Genomic DNA, 27,335 nt, shown 5'->3' on the forward strand with positions numbered 1-27,335 from the left:
GAATAGCATGAGATTGCATAATGGCCAGCAAGTTATTTGATTAATGATCGCGTTATTTAGACGAAAGGGAGGAGACGTATTCACGAAACGAATTCGTTGTTTCATAGAAAAATTGATTTTAGATACAAAAAATGTAACGACATTATTATGATTCAAGGACAAGCCTGATCAACTCTGATCGATCGCTTGGGTATATTTTTAACCGTAATCGAGAATAAAAAATATACCGTAATTAAATACCACTACGACGTAATATCAACAATCGATTTAAATGTAAAATTTAATTAGAGATAACTACGGAATGAAAAATTGCTGAAAGGAAAAAATCAAATCGTTAATCAATAACAGCGTTTCCAACGAGAATTACAAGGAAGAAGATATGTAACATGATTCTTCGATAAAACCTGTCGTTTCGAGTTACTACACTTTCTTAAGGACGACTCCTTTTCGACTACTCTTTCTCCGTATCTGTCAATAACCTTTCACGGGGAATCCTACGGCAGTAGGTCGGACCGGTTGTCGAGTCATGGTTTTTCCCCATTCCCGACATCACACCGTGCAATTCGAGTTCGTGGAGGCGATACTCCTCTGTGATTAAAATATTTTCCTCGCACATTTAAGAAGCTAATACATTGAAGTGTCTTCTTATTTGAGTACGTTAGAAGAAAAGCCGATAGAAGCGAGAAAACCTTCAACTCGAGAAGATTTTGGGTAATATTACATTCCAATATAGAAATTTCCAAACATCAAAATACGTTTTGTATGTATATTGGGTTGGCAACTAAGTGATTGCGGATTTTGTCATTAACACCTAATTACCTAATACTTTAGTAGAGTGTATACTTTGAAATGAACACGGGAAGAAAAGACTAATATTTGTTAAAAATTCATGTAAACCCCGTAAGATTGCACATCTGTGAATCTATGAAATTTTGATAAAAAAGTTCCAGATTAATTATTTCGATATGCTGTTTGGTTCGACCAGTATTTTTATAATTATAGCGTCGATTATCATGAAAAGCAATCATGTTATTATCGATATTGTGTAACGCCCTATTAAAGATGTTGTCGCAAATAAAATATTCATATAACACGCTCAACGCAAATAGATGATTATGAAACGAGTAAAACAGCTGAATCGCAAGAAATTGTAACCCGTTCCAAGAAGCTCGATTAGTCGTTGTACGTACCGCAGACAGTTTACAAGATTCACCACACGAAACAGGTGAGTCCAATTTCTGTAATTGCTGTTTCCGCGTATCCCTCGGATTTTGATGTAATTGTCGCGCACTCATACAGAACATGTATTCGACGAATCCTACGTATGGAATGTTTAATGAAGGGAATGATACTCGCTTTTCTACCGAGAAGTGGTGCAACAGAAAGAACTGCCTTTACGAACCTGTCAAGGTTAACCGTTCCAACGTAGCAACCCCCGAAGATCTTCGTCGCTTATTCTACGTACGTGTCTCGTTGAGACAATGGACTCTTCAAGGATGAAAAATTAAAAACGGTCTACGACGTGACGAGTTTGGGAGATTTTCTGATAAAATGAGAACACGTTAATCCTTGATTACCGATTGCTGGCTTTTGAGCAGGCTCTGAATTTTTATTTTATTATCATAATCTATATAGCAAGGAATTTTAGAAACTCCAAAAATCTTGAATATCTTCGGTAGCATTAGACGATACGATTAAAGAGTATCGACTTGTTACTTGTTACGCGCGATTTATTGAACTTTTATTCGATTACCTTAAAGCAGTGGAGAATTTTATAATCTCGAAGATTTGAGAGTAAATGCTTCGATCGCGAAGCACCTAAGTAGACGAAATGTATTCAGTGTGATTAAATAAAATAGTTAGAATAGATTAATGTTTGTGGCGTAATGATTTAATAAATATAATAAAATATCGAGACTAATTCGAGAGACTAGAAGTCTGTGACAATGAAAAAAATAAATGAAAATTCCATTGAAGCGTAAGATATCGTATGTAGAAATAGCGTAATTATCTGAAAATGAATTATTTATAATTTTCGACTAAAGGTTACTTACGAAATAAACTTACGAGTGACCTAACGAATAGACAGCCCGAGATAAAAATCCGTGGCACCGTAACGCAATATTGCAGAACCAGGTGCAATATTTTTTAATACGAAGAAATGCCTCGAAGGAACGTTTAAATTAGTCGACGATTAATACGTAGAGGAAGTGGTTAAGTCGTAAAGTATAAGAACATTTTTCTTACGTATGAAATCCTTCTAGGTAACATGACAAGCTGATAACAACGAGACGAATGGTTTGGTTTCTTTAAGCGTAAACCTGAATAACAATCGATCCCTATAAATTGTTACGAAATTATATATGCAGCTGATCGTATAAACTCTGTTATCATTGTTGGATCGAGGTATTTTGTTACAATTATAATCACAATATTTTATTGCTTACGATTACTGAGAATCTACCAACGACACGCTGACAAAAGTGGAACCAATAGATTACATGCTATGTATTAATAATAATTAATCGAGCCTACATTACTGATTCTCGCTGTATTTATATTAAATTGAATTCATGCTGATAATTGATATTGCAAAATCCGAATTTGAAACACAGAAAAAATGTATAAATATATCCGATATTTGATAACGAGTAGCTAGCATAATGATCTCTTATAAATCCATAGACCCATATCATACCAGTTTTATTTATCACTAATGGAATTACGTAAAAGGTATTTGTAAGAAAATAACATTATAAAATAACGGGGATAAAAAGTATTTATGCCCATTTGTTAGACCATACGTTTTCAAATAATTAAATTGTCAATTGTATATTATAATTTTACATTGATATCCCTATTTACCTGTCCCCTGAGACTTGATTTGCTTTAATAACGTAAATATATATTTTATTACACGTTAAGTGATATATGTGCATATTTCACCGTTGGTGTCATAATTTCATAACTCGAGGAACACGTTTTTCAAGCTGCCGCTATAAGAAATCACATAGGTTTCAGTAAGATCATAAATACAGCAGGACGACCGATCCTGTTTTATAAAAGATAATCTCGTTAATAAATTCAATTAGAAAAATAATTTATCATTACGTTGAAAGATGCTTTCTCGTATCCGTTTGGAAAGCTAAATATATTTGTCAGTTTTGAAGCAAGGCTGGGTATCACACATTTTGGTATTATATAATATATATATAATATAATATATATTTGGTATTATATAATATTATATAATTCAATTAGAAAAATAATTTGTCATTACGTTGAAAGATGCTTTCTCGTATCCTTTTGGAAAACTAAATATATTTATGTCAGTTTTGAAGCAAGGCAGGGTATCACACATTTTGGTATTATATTGGTATCATATTATACATATTGGTATTATTGGCATGGGTACCTACTTATATTATTTTTCTCAATTGTTTCAAAATACGTTTATAGATGAAAAATATGTATTACATAGATACAACTGAAGGATCGAAGATAATTATGCTTCGAAGAAGCTAACTAAATTGTCAAAGAAACCTTCGATTTATTCAAACGATGAATAATCGTGTCTTCGATAACTCATCGATAATCTATGGTTTCTAAATGTCACTTGTGAAATAAAGATTCTCGTGATACGTAAATAATCTGCATGCGAGCACGAAATTTAGCGTTAAATATACTATAAAAATATATTATAGAAAAAGAATTTTTAATACAAATTATATTAATCATCGAATATTACATCGATAATTATACCTTCTTATCTTCACGATTGTAACTCGGTATGCGATTGAAACTTTCCTCGAACAGAAAGATTTTTCATCAAATGGATGATTCGTGACAGTAATTTACACGTGGATCAATTAAATGATCAAAGAACGATTCTTCCTGATACATAGACAAAGTACGTATAATCCTGCGTATATGGAAGATCAAACGTGTAATCAGGATAAGGAAATCCAAGGTCTGCAAGGGGATCGCGCAGCTGCAGGACAAGTCTCTTTAGATCCATGACCAGATTGTCTTGAGATCACGTGCGTCAACCGAGGAAAGGAAAGAAAGAGAAAATATCGCGATAATGAGCAGTCATTGTGTCTTATCGATCGTTAAAGGAAAATAAATCAGTTACGCAACGCTTCACTTCTTACTAATCGGCAGGTTCAATGAGAATTATCAGACGAATTATCATTAGGGTTCTATTTCAAACTGATCTATCTTCTTATACTTTTATGATCCAAATACATATATACATGTTTCCTGCGAAAGAATGAAAAATTCATGATACTTTATTTTACCGAAAAAAAAGGATTTGTAACGTTTTAAGATGTACAACGCAAGACTGCAAGATGAAAGCATTCGTTGGAATAAAAATTTATTTATATTTTCTTCAGGCTCGAAGTATTTTTTTTTTTTGCGTTAGGAACAATTTTACCGAAAAAAAAGGATTTGTAACGTTTTAAGATGTACAACGCAAGACTGCAAGGTAAAAGCATTCGTTGGAATAAAAATTTATTTATATTTTCTTCAAGCTCGAAATATTTCTTTTTTGCGTTAGAAACAATTTTAGCGAACAAAAAGGATTTGTAACGTTTTAAGATGTACAACGCGTTAAGTTTGTTAAGTTAAGTTAAGTTAAGTTTAAGTAAGTTTGCGTTAGAAAAATACAGTTGGGTCGAGAATGGTCGAAAGAAGGCAAAAGCGTTAAATCAGGTTTGCGAAACGATTCGTTTTCAATTAATCGACAATGGTGAATCAAACTCGCGCATAAGGAAACGTTCTACAAGCCAGTTTCGGACGTGGACGCGGTTTTTGGAGGACTACCTGTAACTGGTTCCCACGAAACTGGCCTTAATCGATTCGTAAAAATATCCCAATCGTCTATCATGCTTATTTATGTCACAGTGAGTTTGCTATAGGATTTTTCGTATAGTTATAATATGATCTAGCATAGCAGATAGATAGATATGCTATTCTATCGTGAACGGCAACAGGAAACACTATCGAAGCGTATAGTTACAAAATCAGGAAGAAAAAAAAACTTCAAATAACGAGGTTCATTAACTGTGTCCTTGAGAACACTCTTCGGAAGTAGCAGAAATATAATGGTTGTGTTACTTATCGTAATATATTGCTCTTTTGCAGTAGCAAATGGAAGCCTATCGATAAATCTGTCGATAAAATAGTCGAAATTTGTTGGAGGAAACGATCGACAAGCCCCTAACAAGAACGATCTTTGTCAAATTTTCCGCCTTGTTAGATAATAACGTGTTTTAGCAATTAGAATTCATAACATGGTGGAATAAATCTAATTACTAAAAACGATATACACGCATATATCTATGATAAATAAAAAGGAATAAGAATAATTCCACAACTTGGTGATTTGATTAAATACAGTTTTACGATATACCTAATTACAGATATATTCACAAAATATTTCGTTGAAGAAATCTCAGTCGTATAGTTGCTCGGTTTTCTTGTAGAAAGACAAGCACAAACAAGAGCTATTTTTATTACGATTACTTCAGTTTAATCCAATAACTTGTGTAAACCAGTGTCACGCGTATTCGAACTTTGTTACAATTACACTTACTCAATTACGCCTTAGAGATATTAAAATGTACACTATATGCAAAAATATGTAACATATCCGAAATATACGCTATTGGTTGTTAAGATATTTCGAATATTTAGCAAGCACGTATTTACTTAGATTCCATTCCTTCGATTTGCGTAAACATTCGCAATCTACTCACAGCATTTCTTTGTTCTAGCACATTCCACCGTGATAATTACCGCGTGGTATTCGAAAAGCATCGAAGATTTATATCGAACGAACAATAGACATCGACGATCTACCGAATTCGCGATTCTATTTCTGGAAATAACGAATTAGACGAGTTGATTGCAAATTAGTTATAACACTATAGTACTATAGTACTCAGTTGATCGGCCGAGGTTTGATACAACCAATGAAGATCGAAACGCGCAATTGTTCGTCGATCTGACCAGTTACCTGCCTTTGACGAGTATACGCGTCAAACAAAAACTTCATTTCGCTGCTTCTGACGCGTATACTCGTGGTCGCTTGTATTTATTTACGCACTCCATCGCCTAATTCCATGACAGATTTCCAAAACTAAATTCCGCATTAATCGGTCAAGGTCGTATCGATCTCTTAACAACGCGTCTCCTTATAACAAACCGATATCCAACGTCCCTTCCCGACGTCCTGTGACACACGCGTTCACTCGTCAATGGCGATTAATTAACAAAGGATACAGAGTTTGTTAAAGACGATTTATTATTTGAGATATAGATCATCCATCATCAAGTACACGCGTGAACGCGATACAAAAGTCACGCCGTGTAAGAAGCAGACACAATAGCTTCCGCATGATCGCGTAATTTAAATGAATTATCAGTTAGATGTTCAATTATGCAAAGCGATTTAATACGAAGATACGTTTAACGTAGAAGTTTCATTGGCTCTGGTTTATTTGCATGCGATATTATAATAGTTGTTTTATTTGCAACTTTATTGCAGGGGGAGTTATTGGTTGTATAACCAGGAGGTGTGTCAGACGATTTATTCTTGAATACTGATAAGATTGATTCGAGTAAACGATTATAACGAAGGCTGGTAGCAACCGCTAGAGAACAGAAACAGAGGAAAACCACTGGAAATATCCGATCGGGTGATTAAGAACGAAACAAACAAGAGAAGAAAAGAGGAAGAAGAAGTCGCGCATCAGAAATATCAAAACACGATTTGTTTCATTTTTCCTCGATCCCTATCGACCAGATTTAATTAGTTGAGTCGAGCATTGTTAACGTTTGGCGGGTGAATAATTTTACCGTGCGAAATGGAATTCGTTTTTCGATCGTCCGTTGTCTTTCATTATCTGATCGTGTCAATGCACGCCGTGAATAGAAATACGAGTTGGCTGCCGGTTGATCAAGATAGCGAATGGATTTATAAAAGCATTAAATTTCTAGTCCCTATGCCAGTAGCAATGTAAGAAAACGAGGATGCCACAGATCGAAAAGGAGAATGCTATTATCGCGAAGAAAAACGCCTGCAGTTACCCAACGATGGGAATACCTGCAATATGTTCTCGTCTCGATTAATTAAGCCGCGTGTCTTTGGATGATTCAATGAGGAAACGACGACAAAGGATACGCGGTGTGTTTCATTGCGTAATCGCCGACTGTTCTGATCATATACTTTTGACGTAAACTGACCACTGTGATGGACAAATACTTATATCGAAATTTTGGTCAAAAGTCGATCTTAAGAATTCAGCCTTGACGGAGAAGATTTCCAAAATAAATGCCAAAAATTGCCTTTGAAGAATTGCGAAAATAATCTTCCCATGAAAATTAACGGTATTCGTTGAAGACTATTCTTAAAATAGACATGTTTTGGTATAATAAAATTGCTCCGTCTATTCTGCAAGATTAAATTAAACAATTTACTTGTTATGCTACTATCATCCGTTTCTAATAAATATTTTTCGATCAGCAAATTTTCAAATAATAATTTTCTCCCGATTAAGTGATTTACGTAGGAAGAATAGATTCGTCCAATTATTCAGTTTGCAGATCACTGTGCAAGGATGTGCAGTGCACTGTGCAGGAATCGTGACTTTCGTTGAAACGCGTGTCTCGTTCCGAACAGGATTAATCGAAGATTATCGCAAATTGCTTTACATAACGCTTCGCTTGGGTCCACGATAAAGCAAATCGAAGCAAAAAGGGCGATTCTCGTTTGAATTGCGAAGAAGCAACATGTAGCTGGTAATCGGTGTCGGCACATAAGAGAGAAGAATGAAGAACGTTTATAGAATTGATCGAAATGAATAATATGCTAATCGATTCTTACTACTACGAAGTACGTTGGTAATTTCAAGTAATGTATTTTATTATTATCCAGTTGTAAATGTTACAAGATCATGTATAATTAGAACGTTATATTTCGAAGGGCTATAAAAGGTTTTTTTTTTTACTAAGAAACTTAATTAATTTACAATCGCTAATTTACCATGAAAAACAATTGTAATAACGATCGCATCGATATGTACAATATATATAACGCGTACGACTTAGACATATGTATATAATTAATTTATACCAATAATTAACGACGACAAACAATCGTCAAGAATTAAATAACATAAATATAATATAATATATATAAATAATATAAATATCAATATAAAAGATAGAAGATAACGATGCATTACCATTATTATTTATATAACGAATTATTATTTGTATCAAGAACCTTAGCTGAGATTCTTGTTTCCAAAACGAGAAAAGAAATTATTTTGTTAAATAATTTATATTATTTATATTATTCCGTTATGACAGAATATTATACTCGGCGTTCTTCTCGATACACGTTGTCTTCTATCGTATACCGATTCGTTACCTTAAGTTTCTTTCCAACATTAGGAAGCTCCATGTACGTGGTTTCGTTCCTAGAATCAGTACCTGTTTTCGAGTAATCAGAGACCCGAATAGAAGGTATAGAATTTTTCTATGCTTACTGCGATGAGAATAACTTAGCAGAAAAATTTCCAAACATTCCTGGCAAATTAGCAAATACTCTCAGGAGTGGGCATTCGCAAAACGAAGTATCCTTTTTACGAGGCATTCCGTTATTCCTTTCTTCCCGATAGAATTTAAGTGTAATAATCAAAGCCTCTGTGGTTGTTCGAACAGACGTTGACATACTTCTACTTTCGAATATATCTGACAATTGAGTTTGATTCATCGTTATATCATTGATGGCCAGATTGCAAATTGATTTTTCGTCCAGATTGACGATCGATGGATGGTCGTTTTGGAATTTCTTCGAAATCCCATCGTACCCTTCCATTTTATTACCATTTTTCGCCATGGCTTCGTCATTCATCGGTCTCAAGTTCGAACCGCTGACACTGATCCTCGTTGAGGTGAATACGCTGGCAGGTCGATTCTTGTGCAGTGTCATCGGATGTTCGATTGGCGATAAATTATTGAAAGTTCGAGCAGGGATATCTAGCTTTTGGTTTCTAAACTTCTGGTCGCCCTCATTGCTTTTTAAGTCTTTGCCTCTTAATATTCCCAATCTGGAAATTGTTTGCACAAAATTTCTACGATAATTGAACGATAAAAATACCGACGTATTGGATTCGTCGAAAAATTCGTAGCGAAATTTCCGAAAAATCTGAAAATATTCTATCATAGTAATCAATACTTTTTACAATGCTTTTTTAATAATGCTGTTTACTATTTATCGCATAACTTTATAATCGCTGCTTCAAAAAAAAAAAAAAACGCGTCTTTTAGCAATGGATTTCTTGAAGTAATTTCGCAGGTTTCTGGAATATTCAATTCGTAAAGATATTTTGTAAAGATTATTTATTTTTCATATAAATGCAAAATCTTGAAAAATAATACTGCTTTTATCGACAAATGCTATATCGTTCTCTTTAATCAACGCGTTTGGTCTGAAAGCAGTATTATCGAGCTGTATTTTACAAAAGAATATAATAAATAATTCTCTTCTTCATGGAAGCTATGTACATGTACACAATGTTCTATAACATGTAACATGTACACGATAATTAAATACATGATATAAATATAATAGAATAAGTCTATCAGGATTATTTATAAAACTATTCGAAACACTGCGAACTTTCCGACAACCAGATAGAGCCTTTGATTTATAAGTAGAATATCTGATGACATTCGGTTGGAAAGAAAATAAGAACTATGACAAATACTGAAATGTTTGCGTGCCAACCTCGAGCAAATTTCCGCCTTCCATTTCAACTTCTTGATTCTTTTATCGGTTAAATAACTGCGTCTGGATGAATGTTGCGAAGAATTAGCGCTATCGTCTCGGAGAGATTCGGCAGTGTCGTCCGTCGTAATATTCATAGGACGTGCTTCTATCTGAGCTTGCACTATTGTCGTATTTTTACAGGCCTCCGAGGAAGAATTTGTAATATTATCTAGTTGATTTTTCAGCACAGGTGCCCAAATCGCTGTTCTGGAACATTTTGTCACACTCGATAATTCTCAATTTGCGTTCCACTTAATGGAACTTCATTTAGTATCGGAACTAGTGACATTTCTTATCTTTGTGATCTTTTTCTGCAAAGAACAAACAGTTCTAGATTCTTCTGTTTTGTAACTAGCGCAGAAAATAAACAAATGTCTTTTTTTTTATTTTTTATAAAACTAATATCGTCCTTTAGTCAGATAAAAAAAATAATTACGTACAAAGCATTGATATTCACTGTACCATTTCAATTACAGGAATTTCCCTATAGTATAATGTATTTATATATATATATATATATATATATTCGATAGTTCATAGTTGGTAATAGTATTATAGAGAATTAAGGAAGGAATTTAATTACGACACAGTGTTGTTATTTCTGTATTCAGAGGTAGGATCACAATAGCTATTATTTTATTCTTTGGATAAATCTATCAAACCGTTCTGAGCCGAACCTTCATTGCACTTTCTTACATGGACTAGGGATAAAAAAGAAAAGAACATCTTAAACCTATCGATTATATCTAGAACTATTTTCTAGTTACTATTTATTGTAACTAGCGCATCTGCATATTGATGGCGAGCATGAACTCACGTTGTCATTTTCAACATACAGTTAATCGTAAAATTTGAAACGAATAAAGATCAATTTCAGTTATTCCTTGGAAATATGAATACGACGTAATTTTGAACGGAGAGAAAACGACGTGTAAAAGGATAAGTAGTTTTTTTTTAATAAAGCGATTATTATGTCTAACAGATTGCCAATTCATCTGACAAGTTAATTCGTCTTTCTCGGTTAACAGGTTAATTCACTGCTAAAGATGTTTAGCTCGTCAATTAAAAATCACCGATACTATCATTATCCGGATGTAAGTGTTTCTATATTAATAAATAAACACGGTTATTACCTGTGTCCATCTTGAGGTAACTTTGCAGAAACAGTCTGCGTTTCTTTCGAGAAAACCGGCCTTGCCTCTTGCACGAGTTTTATTTCCTTAGTTTTGTCCAAATTTGTAGAACTCTCTTTTCTATCTGACACATTGGAAGAGATTTTATCCGGGCAACAGTTTCCTTCTGAATATGGCACCTTAATGCGAACTATAGTTGATTCATAGTCTTCGGTAAGTTGTCTCCCATCTAAAAAAATTCGGCCACGGTTTTATATCCTTCGAATTAATGAAATTTTTAATTGTAAAAATACACAGAATACACGTAATATGCGTGAAATATTCAAACTCTCATTTCTTTCAATCATTTCTTCCTTTTCATTCGTCACCTTCGTCACATCTCTTCAATTTGCATAAATATCCACGGTCTGACGATCAATTATGCGTGATTAATCGTTTCAACGATTTTCCTACGTTTTATTTATTTTTCGATAACATAAACAAAAGATCACGACCAAATTCACTGCCAAAAATATCTTTTTCGATCAGTCGATCAATTTCATTTTTCGGAAAATAAATAGATCATGCAAATAGATCGTATCAGTAACTTTAACGAAGCTGGATATCGTGTTCCATTTAATCTACTTGTCTTCTTGCTGTTGTTAATCTCGTAATTAAATGTTCACAGATGTAACTTTTTGTGTTGCGATTAAAACTTACGATTAATTAACGATGTCGTTTGCCAGTAATTGATACGACGCGTATGAAAAATTCGAATTCAATTATCGATAATGAACATTGAAGGAATTAGTAACACACGCACTCACCGTCATGTTGACACAACTTTTTAACGTAACAATACTGTCCGATATAATAATTTATAATCTCAACTATAGAAGATAGCAACACACCCAGATACAGCAACATTTTATTCTTACGTTTAACGTCTCTATCACCGACAAACTAGCGTACGTTAAGTTATGGATTATTCGATACCGTCCAACAAATAACGTTATAACGAAGAAATAAGAAAAGTCAATGTCAAATCGATAAATATTATGGAATACCTGTATTCGTCGATTGATCGTATGATTACCTTCATCGTTAACAGCGTTCGTTATACATCTACTAAAACTTCGTTCAATTTCAATTAAAAACTGGAAAATCACGATCGATGATTGATATTTTTATCTAATGATAATATCAATTATTTATCATTTATTATTATTTCTCAATATTTTTTTATTATTAAGAACTAACGATCAATAATCGGTATTTGTAATGGAAAATCTTTTAATTGGAAAACTTTCGAGAATTAATCGATTGATGCTCAACTACGCGTACTTAATTGCATACGCTTGCAACTATATTGTCAGTCATAAATGATTCCATAATGTAGATTCATTAATCGAAGAAAACATAAATACAGACAAGTTTGCATACTGTTTAACGAAGTACAGACATTCTGATTGCGTAAAAATCGGTATGCGTTATTCTTAATCTCGTGCAATGTAACAGTGTGAGAAATTCTCGGTGTATCGTAATGAACGTTCGAACGATCGTTAACGACAAGAAATCAGTTACTAATTACGATAATCGACGTTATTACGCAATCGACAATCACTGATACTTCAACTGGGAAACATTTCTGGAATTTAAAGTTGCAAGAAGTCACGCGATTTTTTCTCACAACTTCGTCCCGATCAACGTTACACAAGGATGCTGAATCGTGCAAATGGTGTCTGATACACGATTCCAACTAACATAAAACGGAACGTAATTGCCGGTTTCTTCGATTCGTTAAAGTTTCCCATAACCGGTGTGATAAAAATGATAGATGAACCGCATAGCTCGTTTGTTTTATGGTTATTTATATACGTATTTAAGATCGAAATAATTTAAACGCTACTTGTACCATGGACTTCGTCATAAAGATTGCCATATATAGCATACTGATATATAGAGTTGAATTTACAACTTATGTTCATGGAGGAAAGAAACAGAATTATGACATCAAATAATAAGAAACGAGGAAAGCTAAATTTAGAAAAAGAGGGATGCTAAGAAACTGGGGAGAACTGTGTCGTTAGAATTTGGCTCAGGAAAATTTTCTTTGCAGTAGAATAAGAACGAAGAACTTGAAATAACGAGCCAATTTAACTATTATAATTACCCTTATTTCATAATTTTGATTTTGACGAAAAGTAATTTTATTTAACAGCGAGAACACGCTGTTCTGTAAGTCATATTTTTAAAGAATTTGTTCGTATCGAGTAACGAACAAACAAAATCTCAAACAAAATAATGGACGATTTAGTAGAGCATTAAATCCTATCTTTTTCTCGCGTACGTTTCGCTAATATATCGATAAATCCAGTTTATTGTACAAGACAACAGTATTTGCTTCTAAAAAGAAAAAAAAAAAAGTGAAACGATAAAGGAAATCGTGAAATTCGCCTTTGCCTGGTCGAGGCAAATTACGTGAAAATACCCATTGTTCTTCTGGTTGAACCTGAGGTCGAGGTTGAAGTCAAACAACGAGTTTCTCCGTCTAAAAATTATTGTTGTTGGCCAATTTCGCTTGGATCGTGTTTACGATTCAGTATCGGATAACGCGCTATAAATTTTCATCATGGTACGTATCGAGAAATGCCGGATTTCCCTTTTATACGTTGAAAAATGAACAAACTTTTATCGAAACAGAATTAATACGATAATACATATACGCGATGAAGGAAATTAGAGACAAGAATGGTACGACTGGTATCACCGCGTTATTCAAAAGCAAGCAGTGAATGTCGCGAAATGATTTCACATTCGATGGGTTTCGTTTAGCGCACAATGAATGAGACATTTTTATTACCTTTAAATCTACCCGATTTTCCCCGTTTATCCATGTTACGCAATTGTATGAATTTATTATACAGGATGTTCATCACGGTGTGACGATCAGTGATCGTAATCGTGTTCAGGAATTTCGTGATTGTCCTAGTCCTTGATAGAAACATGTCCTAAATCTGAAATAACTTCCAGAAAATATCTTTCAAAAATGTCGTGATGAAATTTTCGTTGTGCGAAATATTTTAAAGGTGTGCCTTGCTATATTAAAATCGAAAGGACTATACGTATATCCACGTATAATGTATAATATTGGCATTTTGTAGCCATTAAACAGCTGCGTATATGCATTAAGCGAAGTATGAAATCTTGGTTCATTTAATTCGCATAATTGCTACAAGAATCTGAACAGCCTGCTACAAGTTACGTTTAATTAATTCCTTCAACTATTTTTCCATCGTTACCGTCACAATTCATATACATATGTACATAGTATATGCATTTTATATGCATAGTATATAATGAAAAATTAATATAACACGACAGGAATACGAAAATTGTTAAAATAGAAGTTAGTATGCAAATTCGTTGTTCATATATTACAAAAATAAAGAAAGTGGATATAGGAGACTTGCGTTAACTGATGAAGTATGACAAATGTAATAACGAGATACTAATATGTAATAACTTCTTTCAGCCTGTCCTTGTCTCGATAAAGTTGTTTAAAGAGTTATTATACATAACAAAAAAATGTTAAGATGGCCGTTATTGTGCATTACAAAGAACAAAAATGCAGGCTTTCTAGGAACAAAGAGTCCTTGACTTGCGCTCCGTATATCTACGTTCACGTCAGGACTATCTCTGAATAACGTAAACGTATCCTCGATATATATATATATATTTATTTTAATTAATATTTTTGAATTTTACAATATTCAGATCCTCGATTACCAGACTTTTTACTTTTCGCGTTTTCAAACCTCTCGCCTTCTCGAATATCCGAATTTTCGAACGTGCAAATTCTTTACTTTTCAATAAAAAGTTTCATTTTCAAAATGCTCGATATCTCAAATTTCCAACATTTTTTTATCCATATCGTAGCGTTTCAATTTACATTCCTATTTTTTGTTCCTTGCTCGAGTATTACTGCGTTCTATTTCCGATCTCGTTCGGGGTAAATCGGCTTCCTTCCTCTAATTATTATCGCGGTGATCGGCCGGGTTTCTCTCTGAAACGCACTGATACAACTCGTTATGAAGAGAAAGCAAAATGTTCGAGTTGATCCATCAACGTGGATGAATCATTGAACGTCTTAATTATTCCTCGGGCTTTCGAGTTGCATGGAACAAAGCCACGCTCGGATCCTTGCATAATCGTTCGACATGCGCGCGTAAATGGGAAAGGTAAAACAATAAGAGAAATGACAATGATTAGTGTGGGATATCGTTGGTGAACGATTCATCTTTGATTTTATCCGATAATAGACTCGTTTAACAATTTGTAGATTTATCTTGTATGCGGTGACTTCGATGAATGGAACAAAATGACATCATAAACGGTATTAGAAAAATTACGAAATTTGTTTATAAGAATGAAGGTTATTATAAGAATGTGGAAACGATACGATTAATTATTCCAACTTTGAACAGTTGTTTAGCTATTCATATACCACGAAGGAATGGTGTATAGACAGGCGAATTAAGATCGTATCTCAGCAGTTAATTTGCGTACCTCTTGTCACGCGTTTCAAGGCACAGGAGCACTTTCCGTCGTACACGTCGAACGAATTAAATCATTAGATCTTCCAGTTAATTACAATCTCCACGCAATAGTATTAAACCGGTGTAAACTCTATTTTTCTTTTCTTGCGCACGATATTATTATTAATAATAATATTATTGTCATAAACAAAACGAGACAATTTCTCTCTCTCTCTCTCTTTCTCTCTATCTCTCTCAAACGTTAGCAAAGGGTTATACATAATACGATTAAAATATTTAAAACAACAAATAGTTCTGTTACGTATATTTTACAGAATAACTTTCGTAAGGAAAGAAATCAAACGTTGATCTGTACGTCGTAATTAATCCAATCTTCGTAAGTAACGTGATCGGAATGAGTTGGTAAACCTTGTTAAGTAATAAATTATACGATTTTATTGACAATTTATTATCATGTGTCTCGCCGATTAATCCACTTCTAAATACACGTTTCTCTATGCTGCACGATCGTTCCTATTTTACATAATTATCGGCCTCGGTGTTTTCAACGTATATTAAAACTATCCCTGTACGCTCCCCTGTGGGAGGATCTGTATACCTAAATTCCTATGGTAAATAAGACAACTTAATCAATTATTAATTATCATATCAAGGCTCGCAATGCGCACGGGATAACGTTCATGTTCGAATTGGCCACTTCACCAACGACCATAACGCCTGTCCTTGTATTCAATTAGCGTTTAAAGAATCCATGTAACATTCCATGTATTTAACGTTGAAACATTTCGACGTTTCATCTCTACATCTCAATCACAGCTATACGAATAATTGCTCCGAGTTTCAACATTGTAGACAATACTTTTCCCCCTCTATCTATGTATGGCCTCCACTTTTGCCCGAGGTTGAGTGCAGACTGTTCAAAGAAACGATCTAGAACAAGGGCAGTATCATTGCGCCATACAGCGTCCTTCTTTTCACCAAATCTTTACGATATTGTTTGAAAGTTATTTAGATAAGATTGATTCTCCCTTCTCGTTCTTTTGTCATTTTAGTCATCGTATACAGCTTACACAAAGAGGGGAGGAAGAGAAAGGAAGAAAAAATAAAAAAACATTTTGCGTATAATACGCTCGAGTTGAACGGCACCGCGTGTTATTTTCGGATTATTATTCGTAATGTACGTGGATCAGCCGATAATATTCATATCGCAACGACGTGTAACCAACGTAAATATTACGCTGCACAAGACCACACCTACGATGCAAGGCTAAGACTTCTATCTAGCTTCCACAATGCCGATACGTAAGATTTATTTCGTCGCATTCTACTAATTCTTACGCGTTTTCTTATCGGCCATTTCGCCGATCCTCTGCAATTGTTTCGCTCGTTCCTGCGAAATCGTTTTATCTATAGATGATCAAGATTGAAATAACAATCGAAATAATTCAACTCTTATTTCGTATACCGGCGATAATAATAACACTGGTAATTTCGGACATTAATTCGCTGAATCATCAGTGAAATAGTTACAATTTATATCGATCGTTAATCGCTAAGCACTTTTACGTTACGCGCTACTGTTTCTCCTCCTAAATCACCGGTCCACATAAAACAGGGATATGGTTTTAACGATATCCATCATAAACCCGTCGTTCTTGCCAATGAAGTTCTCTCACGTGCTAGTAATTTATTATCCTCGATTTCATCCTATGTTTAGAGGCGTGACGAACCAACACACTCGCATTGCATATTCCTACGATACACCAGAGAACAACGAAAGTGCACCGTTCAATGACAATATCACTTTAATAGAGAGACAAGGTTGAATTTGATTAGTCAAACGGAATCGACAACAGGTGCCATTTAATATCGCACGATAAAAGGAAAACTGGAAAAGGGAAAGATACGAATAACAACGTACCATGTCGATCTTAATTGCTTTCACGTGTTTCCTTCTCTCATTCTTAAACGGCGTAACGCAGCTCGATGTCTTGGGAATTTTTCGGAAAAAATTTCCCTCGTTCTTTGTCAACTTTTTCCTAAGATCTGGAATTATTTTCTGGTCACGTGGCCAACCTACTTTCCAAGCTCTTACGAGCTACGCGAGTTAAGTTATTCTAAAGTATACGATGCATTCACGAAGATTATGTGCCGGTTCAGTTTGACTCATGAAATTAATCGAGCTGTTTAACATATTTTATACACGTGTGAATTTTCCAAATGCACGCTTGTCTGAGATCGCAAACACGTCAAGATCGAATAGCAATGTGCTGCAGTTATCGTACTTTTTTTCCTAATGAAAAAAAAAAAAAAAAAAGAAGTGCTTCAAGTATGTACGTATCAAGGGCGAACAACAACATTATGCATATTTGAACACATCTGCATTTAACTTAAACGTATCGGTATATTATAATATTACGCGAGTATTTATTTAATACGATACGAAAATTAAAGCGTCTCGTTACCATTGAAAGATTCACCGATGAACGTTGTGGTTTCAATTACTTTTGATTATTATAAAAATCGTGATACCAGTGCTATAGAGAAGAATAATTTAATGCAAGAAAACAGGTGGAGATCACACCTTCGGTAATTATCGACTCGTGGTTACGTGAATTGTGCACACCCATTGGCGTGTCGCGATTTTTTCTTCGCGTATTAACAACGTATTAACAATTCAAATAAGATTGCCACAATATCACGTACCGGAGGCCTGCCTGGCTGGTGACCAATAAGATCATCGACTGTTAGAGAGAAAAATCATCGGCTGAATGCGTGTTGGCTGTCCACCTTGGAGGAGTTATGGTTTCGGATGACGTTCGTTAGAAAATACATATCGCTTTAAATTCCACCTGAACAGCAGAGAATCGATTCGCGTGGAGATCGTGTAATTACCGTTGTACACGAAGGGAAAGGTAATCCAAAGGTAAGTACAAGAGCCATCCTTGGAAAAGTATCGGGGATGATATAGAAACAGAAGAGAAATGAAAGAGAGATAAGAGGATTTCTTTATGGATTTCTTTTATTCCTGACTTTGTGTAATTAAGTTCTTCCGTTGGGGTTGAGACCCATCGTGTTATATCGAGGATGGTCGAAAAAGAAAAAAAAAAAAAGAAAGCATCGTGCGATATTATCGTGCGTTATTATTAAATTAATTATTTAATAAGCTTCGTCTGAATGATACAAAATATGTATTGCTTATTATTTCTTAAGAGAAAAATATGTTAATTACGTTTGAAAAACTTTATAAAATATTCATTATAAATCTTTCTCGTATCTGAACGTTCCTTTGCGACGAAGTAAAATAAACGACGCTCGAAGCAAAAATATGCAGAAGAGATATTGAAACGTATAAAGTAGCTTAATTAAATACGGAGAAACGTTGGAAGAGCGATATAAATTATTTAGCGTTATATGGTTAAAATATCAGAATAGTATATCATATAACAAAATAACGTAATTTATGATTTATTAATATTTTCAATGAAATATAATTTAATATGTGACCTAAACAAAATTTATTTCTCCTTTATAGCGCTTTAGTCTTTTGTATCTGGATATATAAAATACAGAAAATAACGGAAAATTATAATCTTTTTACCAATTCATAAGAATGAAATATTCAAATAATTGCAACGCGCCATCTGACGTATTACTACGCAACTCTTTTGATCGTAGATACCAACTGAGGTTACAACATAGCAAATCTTTTTGATTTTCGATTTTATTGGTACATGTAGATAGAGTTACTATCCTATATAATTTCTAGCCTCTAACTCTCTTAGAGAGAGTATCTTCTCTAATAATATGAACTAGTATGAAGTAATCATCTCGCGGATGGGGGAGTACACTGTACACAACACCACGCGTCATATATGGTCAGATGTTCGATTATACTTATTGCAATGCAATAAAATTATTATATTCAACATTGTGTGTTATTTTGTGAACTGATGTACGCTGCGGATTTCGAATCTCGGTACTAATCCGCCTAATAAGTGCAACGAAGTAATGTGTAGTTTTTATGTCAGCGTTGCTTGTGTGTGAAATTATGGTTATATTTAGTATATGACGACTACGGTGTTTTGAAGCACGAAGCACTGCCACTCCTTCCGTTATAATATTTTTACAATTTTTTTATTTTATTTGTAAGTGAAAAAAATGGAAGATATATTTCAATGGTGTCGTGAAGGAAATGCCATGCAAGTACGTGTTTGGCTGGATGACACCGAACATGACATGAATCAAGGGTAAATATAGAAAAATTCCATTTTCCGAGAAGCACCGTCTCCTGTTCTCGTTTTTTTATTATTTTTTTTATAACCGTTACTGGTCTCTGTTCTCTTTAACACCGGTCTTTCGAATGTATTTTTGTTGTTGTTTAAAGTTTTTTATCTGGATTTAAATTATAATAATAATAATTTAAAAAATATATTGTTTTTCCTAATCCTTGTTATCATCCCATTGTATCCGTCTTTATACTTCTTATTTATTTAATTATATTAAACTGTAACATTAGTCTGATTTCATTTATGATTTCATGTTCTATGTATAGAGATGATCATGGGTTCAGTCCACTCCATTGGTGTTGCAAAGAGGGACACTTGAAATTGGCTGAGTTGTTAGTTAGCAGAGGAGCACGTATTAATGCAACTAACAGAGGCGATGATACTCCTCTTCATCTTGCTTCTGCCCATGGGCACAAAGAAATAGTTCAATTGGTAAGCCAAATATAATTGATTGTATGTTAAAATGATAAGATAGGAATATACTCGCATATTGAAAAATTTTGTAACATAAAGGAACAATCCATGTTGGAGAGTCAAGTACAGAAATAAAAATAATTCTTTATTTTTAAGAATTTAATGGAATTTATTTTTATAGTTACTTAGGAACCGAGCAGATGTCAATGTCACAAATGAGCATGGTAACACTGCCCTTCATTATGCATGCTTTTGGGGCGATCAAGCAGTTGCCGAAGAATTGGTAACTGCTGGTGCTTTGGTATCAATTGCAAACAAGGATGGTGATACTCCGTTAGATAAAGCACGAGGCCATTTGGCCAAAAGATTACACGGTATTTAATAATTGTTAAGGAGTTATTGATATATGATACGTTGTTTGCGGATTTGTAATATATGAACTATCGTATTGCCAAATTGATTTTTTAGATTTAGCTGTAGAATATGGACAGGACTTAAAAAAGATTCAGTTTAAAGATCAAAGCTGGCTAGGTTTGAAAACTAGAAGTCGTGAGTAACATTGTATTATACGTATTCTATTATATTTAAGAATTAATTAACTAATTAGTAACTGTTAATTACTAATGTCTAGTTATATCATTTAGGTGATGCAACGCTATCAAGGCATAAAGGAATAAACATGGCAGATCTTTCTCTGCATACTCATTTAGCTAGTACGCCAAGTGGTGAAACATGGCGTGGACGTTGGCAAAACAATGACATTGTGGCAAAAATATTGAATATACGTGAGTGTACGGCTCGAATTTCAAGAGACTTTAACGAAGAATTCCCAAAATTAAGAATTTTTTCACATCCCAATGTACTACCTGTACTTGGCTGTGTCAATCAACCACCGCAATTGGCAACCGTCTCGCAATATATGGCACGTGGGAGTTTGCATAGGCTTTTACATGGAGGTACAGGCGTCGTTGTTGACACTGCTCGTGCACTTAGACTTGCCCTCGATGTCGCGAGAGCTATGGCATTTCTTCATGGACTCGAAAGGCAAAATAGATGTAGATTTCATCTTAATAGTAAACATATTATGGTATTTTCATTCGTCTTTATAATGATATAATATTATTATGTAAGAATTTCGGTAATGAATATATTCGATATTCGTATAGATTGATGAAGATTTAACAGCTCGCGTGAACATGGCGGATTCGAAATTTTCATTTCAAGAGGTGGGTCGAATCTACGAACCAGCGTGGATGTCTCCGGAAGCATTAAGTAAGCGTCCGGCGGATATAAATCTCGAGGCCAGTGATATGTGGAGTTTTGCCGTCCTGTTATGGGAACTTGCGACAAGAGAAGTTCCGTTTGCAGATCTTTCGCCGATGGAATGCGGCATGAAAGTTCGTTAACATTTGTACATCGTTCATTTAACATAAGTCGGTAATTTAGTGATTATATTCATTTTTCGTGTATTTGTTGTAGATTGCACTAGAGGATTTACGTGTTAGTATACCTCCAGGAATTTCACCGCATCTTGCTAAGCTTATTAGAATTTGTATGAACGAAGATCCAGGGAAACGTCCGTCTTTTGATATGGTCGTTCCTATACTCGATAAAATGAAACGCTAATTTTTGATATAATTTTTCTGTGCATTGCAAGAATCGTGGCTTGCGTCCAAACATCTGTTTCATTGCGAATGCGATTAATCAAAGATTGTTGCAAATTAGTTTACTTAATGATTGGTTCGGATTTGTGATAAAGTAAATCGAAGCAAAAAGAGCGATTCTCATTTGAATTGCGAAGAAGCACATAGTTATACTTGACGAAATGTTTCGAAAAACTGTATCTGCTAATCGGTATCAGCATATAGAACAAAAATGATACGGACCATTTATAGAATTGATCGAAGTAAGTAATGTGCTAATTGATTTTTGGCAATTTCAAGCAATGCATTTTATTATTATCCAGCTGCAAAACCGGTATTCTTGTAAGAATGTCACTACTACTAAATTTTTTCGATACAAATTGTTTTTTATCGAATACATTCTTTACTAGTAAATCTATTATTATTTTTACTATTATTTTTCGACGCTTTTCGCAATGAACACAATCTAGCAGAAAAATCTTCGAATATTTTTGATAAACTGGTAAATAGTTTCAGAAATGGACACTCGCTAAACGAAGTGTCATTTATATGAGTTATTCGTTATTGTTTTCTTGTCGATAGATTTTAATAGAGATAATCGAAGTTGGTCAATGAAAGATAATCTTTATTAACTATTTTAAGCTAGAAATCTTTTGGGCAGAATTTGTACGATAATTAAATGATAAAAAATACACATTAATTTATATTTGATGAAACATACTGAATTCTTCGAAAGGTAAAGTTTCCGAATAGTTGTATCCTCGCCGGTATCTATGCTCTTGAAGTATATTGTCAGATCACCATTCTAAACAATCTTTTCTCATATGTACATATATAGGGTGGTCGGTTTCACTTTACGAGTTACGCACAAAAGTATATTTGGCATCATATATGTACTTTGCTTCTATTTTTTATACAAAATTGAAGATTAGATATTATAATTATTGTTTGTACATGCGCATGTGTGTTCAAATTATAATTGTACTGATCTAGTCGCGCCATTATTGATATTGTCCATCCGGACCGCCAGCAGTTAAATACTCCTTCACATATGGAGTTCAGTGACTGGAATTTTTATTAGTTTTATCATTGTTTGTGTCACCGTGAAGATACTAAAACAGTACAATTAAAATTCATGAGGAGGTTACGCAGAAGGTTATCGACAGAGTAACCTTCAAGCGGTATATATAATACGAAATATACTTTAGCGTATAATTAGAAAATTAAAACCAACCACCCGTTGTATGCATACGAAAAAATTATTTAAAATGGTGACGTTGACAATAGGATTTAAGGGCATCAGAATCTGTGAAGTGGCAACATGGCCCTTCAAAAAATTCGTAGCAAAATTTAGAAAAGATCTGAAAATGTCAGAATAAGGAATATATGCATCGATTTTTAAAATAACTTTTTACTATTTACTAGATAACTTTTGATATAATTTTTCTTATATCGTTAATTAAAAACCATTTTCATTCCCAAAGAAACCTAATTAAACGTAATCAAATTGCACTTACTAATTGCATTAGGAAATGCAGCCTCAACTGATCTGCCTTTATTAAAATAATTAAACTATATTTTTTATACAATCGTATTTAAAGAAATAATGTGCCTACGAAAATCTTCCACAATATTTGTTCATATATAGTGAGCAAGTTTATTGTTGTCTGTTATTTATACAATTTTCATGTATTCCTATTGTCTATAATCATATTCACACTTTCTAAATAGATATCGACTCGTCTTTTTATACATGTATAATATGATCGATTTTATAATATCGTTAATTCTGTTGATACATTCTGCTGCACGGAATGTTAATTATAATTAATACTTGATGTGGCTATTACTTTATCTGTCATCTCACTCTGAATATGGCCAGCATATGTGGCATCAATATCACAAGTTAGATCTTATAACCTCTGATATATTGTATCTTAAAATAAAGATAAATAAAACTTTGCAATACATAAATAGTGACTAAAGTTATTTACAATATATTTTCTTATATTTCAAATATGATTTATTCGTTGAAATAAATAACTAAGGTCAGTAATAAGTTTCTTTCCCAATTTATCGTCGGTATGGTGGAGAGAAAAAGTTATATTCTCATACATATCATGTTTTATGCTCACGGACAAAACCCATTTAGTTGGTACGCTAAATGCTGAAACACATTGGCAAAAAATTTGAATATACAACAATTTTGATAAGTATCGCTGTTTGTGGATAATATTTTAATCAATTTGTAATCAATATCATGATAAGCACCGTTCAGATATACTTTAAGGTGCAACTTTTGATAGCAGATATTTGTCTTTAATGAACTGCCTGATAATACTGTTTGATATGATAAGAGTACAAACTCGAGTCGCTCTAAATACTCGGATTCTGAATGTAGAAAGGAGTGGCAGTATCAAGTTGGCAAGACTTTGGTTAACAATGAGCAAACCGATAGTACTCGTAAAACAAGGTAAATTGGAAGGCGCGGTACTGAAAAGTGCCTTAGGATTATCATATATCGGCTTCAAAGGAATACCTTTTGCTGCTCCTCCTATCGGAAATCTCAGATTTAAGGTACATTTCCGACAATTGTTCTTATCGTGCTTTTACTTCATTATGACATATTAAATATCATACCAACCATGACATTGTAAAATTGTAGAGTTCCAATTATCTTAATTTATACAATTCGAAATAACTTCCTATTACCCATTAATAAAAGACGATTAATAGAAGTAGTGCACACAATGTGATGCGTTACGTAGGTTATATTCACTTATTATAAAGGAATCTTAATTTTTTTGCGAAAATAGGATCCTCAACCACCTGCACCATGGGCTGGTATCAAGGATACATCCAAAGCCAAAAAATACATTTGTCCACAATTGCAAGAAGTTCCGCCTTTCGATGTTATTGGTGACGAGGATTGTCTTTACTTGAATGTTTATACGAATTCTCTCAATCAATCGAAACCGGTTATGTTCTGGATACATGGAGGGGCATTCATACTAGGAAATTCGAGCTTCTACGAATCGAGGCCCGATTATTTACTCGCTAAAGATGTTGTAGTTGTCTCAGCTAACTACAGGCTTGGCGCATTCGGTTAGTTTTGCTTCAGTTTTACATACATTCGCAAAATATCAAAAAAGAGATTGTGCATGCAATTTAGAAACAAAATTTTTACTTTACGAATAAACAGAAAGGCTCTAGAATTATCCAGTTTTTTAAATTTCAAGGATTTTTAAATTTGGGTCACCAAGTCGCGCCAGGAAATCTAGGCTTAAAAGATTTAATCGCAGCTCTAGAATGGGTGAAGGAAAATATTGCCAACTTTGGCGGAGATTCCAATAATGTTACGATTTTTGGAGTTAGTGCTGGAGGTGCTCTAGTACATTCCTTACTCGTATCGCCTCGCGCGAAAGGTAAAATGTATTTTCATTACGTCCTTGATAAAATTAAATCATATCTTTGTGATTTGCCGAGATATATTGGACTTTCCAAAAGATCTGTGTTAATCCCGTTAGTTCGATACTGATTTTAGGACTGTTCCACAAGGCGATTTTGCACAGTGGAACGTTGACATGCCCTTGGGCAAGCCGAGGTGCTGAATATCGTCCTAAACGTGGTTTTAAACTCGCTTCACTTCTTGGAAAAGATTCTAATGATCCTGTCGAAGTTGTCGAATTTTTACGGACGGTGCCCGCTGAGGACATCGTGAAGGCTCAAGCCTCTCTGTTATCTCCAGAGGTAACAAGTTTTCTTTTAACATACTTCATAATTATAATCAAATATCGGAGATTGAAATAAACAGGATTTCTTATTTCGTCTTATAGAAAGAGGAGACTAGTACCCTTGCTTTTGGACTCGATTACGACGAAGTGGCGGAGAATCCTGTTTTACCAAAACCGATCGAACAATTAATTGCAAAAGAAGCAGATGTGCCTGTGATAATTAGTTACACCGCTCAGGAATATATTATGTTCTTGAAAGGTAGGTTCAGTTAAAACTCGGAGAAAGAGAAGTATTATTTCCTGTTCATGCATCGATACTATATGATTTTTGTATTTCTCAGATAAAAGCGAAAAATCAATCAATTCTTTTAACCAGAATCTGTATAACCATCTGAAAACTTTGAGGTCATTGAAGACGATAGAGGATGCAGAAATGGAAAAATTGTTCGAGCTGGTGAAAAATCAGTATTTCGGTGGAAAACCGATTAGCGAAGAAAACATAAGCGAATATTCAGAATTGCTTACTCTTATTAATTTCGGCATTCCCGCGATGATGCTGTTAGAGGATCGAGTAAAAAGAACAACCGCGCCTAGTTATTTCTGTGTATTTTCGTACATTGGCAATGAGAAAGCCCCGACGGATCTCCTAGTAACACGACTGTTTTCTGGTAACTGCATTTTTTAAATTTATTATCGCATAATTATCAGATTATGTACACAACTATCAAACGCACTATTTACTCTTACACTCTAGGAGCGTCTCATGTAGATGACATCGCGTATTTATTATATTTACCCAGATGTAAAACTGACAATCCTGATCCACCAACGGTTGGTACGAAGGATAGGATTACGTTAGAACGAATGACTAGAATGTGGACTAATTTTGCCAGAACTGGGTAAATTTTCAACATGATTTTAAAAAGCATGAATTTGAATTTTAGAATTTACATATCGTATATGTTTAATATAGGAATCCTACCTCGGTCAAAGATGAGTTTGTCAACGTTGATTGGAAGCCTGCAACGACGAAGGAGCTTTGTCATTTAAAAATTGACGATGAATTACAGTTGCTGTCTCTTCCACCACACCTTTTATCCTCTAAATAGGTCTCATCAATTGTTTTTTGCTTTAACGAAGATCAATTTACAATTTTTCTTACGACGACAAATTATCAAAAAATATTTTCATCTCAGAGGAACGTATTAAAACGTGATAAAAAATGTAATCTTAATCTGGGTGTTAGATTATCTCGATGTCTTTATTGAAGTGACTGAATTATATTTTTTATGTAATTGTACTTATAGAAACAATGTCCGTCTGAATATTGTTTCCACATTTATATAATATATTGTATTCATATATAGTGAGCAGATTTATTATATAATGTATTGTATAATTTTTATGTATTTTTACTACCCATAATTACATATTCATATTTCCTAAATGACTATTAACTCATCTTTTGCATATATTACAATGTAATTATTGATTCTATTTATAATATTCTGGTTTATGAAATATTAATTATAATTAATACTTAACGTCATGGTTACTTTTTCTGCGAGATCAAAATAACATATAGGAACCTACGTCACTGCATTTCACGACAGGTGGAAGAATCATTGTTTATCGCATTGCAAACACAACTGAACTGACGTAATACGTCCAAATCAGTAATCCGAAAGACAGTACGATCTCGTACGAAAAACGAAGGTCCACTTTTCCAATGATAATATC

General features: G+C 33.9%; 2 protein-coding genes, 1 long non-coding RNA gene and 1 pseudogene across 3 annotated transcripts; 3 read left to right on the forward strand and 1 right to left on the reverse strand.

Moving 5' to 3' along the window:
- The first annotated feature begins 957 nt into the window (after window positions 1–957).
- On the forward strand, window positions 958–1,379 carry LOC117235191. Its single transcript, XR_004493639.1, has 2 exons — window positions 958–1,225; window positions 1,300–1,379. It is a non-coding gene; the product is annotated as an uncharacterized LOC117235191 (long non-coding RNA).
- Window positions 1,380–8,256: 6,877 nt separating this feature from the next.
- LOC117235113 lies at window positions 8,257–10,147 on the reverse strand (annotated as a pseudogene).
- Window positions 10,148–19,291: 9,144 nt separating this feature from the next.
- On the forward strand, window positions 19,292–23,591 carry LOC117235061 (integrin-linked protein kinase homolog pat-4). The gene is made up of 7 exons (XM_033496732.1): window positions 19,292–19,765; window positions 20,071–20,236; window positions 20,400–20,592; window positions 20,687–20,767; window positions 20,863–21,305; window positions 21,385–21,615; window positions 21,698–23,591. Exons 1-7 carry the CDS (start codon window positions 19,677–19,679, stop codon window positions 21,842–21,844), a joined length of 1,350 nt encoding a protein of 449 aa, XP_033352623.1. The 5' UTR covers window positions 19,292–19,676; the 3' UTR covers window positions 21,845–23,591.
- A 626-nt stretch (window positions 23,592–24,217) lies between these two features.
- On the forward strand, window positions 24,218–26,889 carry LOC117235060 (esterase FE4-like). Its single transcript, XM_033496730.1, has 8 exons — window positions 24,218–24,438; window positions 24,678–24,966; window positions 25,101–25,286; window positions 25,406–25,611; window positions 25,698–25,854; window positions 25,937–26,263; window positions 26,350–26,494; window positions 26,569–26,889. The coding sequence occupies exons 1-8, from the start codon at window positions 24,304–24,306 to the stop codon at window positions 26,702–26,704; spliced, it is 1,581 nt and encodes a 526-aa protein (XP_033352621.1). The 5' UTR covers window positions 24,218–24,303; the 3' UTR covers window positions 26,705–26,889.
- The last annotated feature ends 446 nt before the right edge of the window (window positions 26,890–27,335 follow it).

This window comes from Bombus vosnesenskii, unplaced genomic scaffold (assembly GCF_011952255.1).
Source record: "Bombus vosnesenskii isolate JDL3184/JDL3185 unplaced genomic scaffold, Bvos_JDL3184-5_v1.1 scf7180000013314, whole genome shotgun sequence".
NCBI lineage: Eukaryota > Metazoa > Arthropoda > Insecta > Hymenoptera > Apidae > Bombus > Bombus vosnesenskii.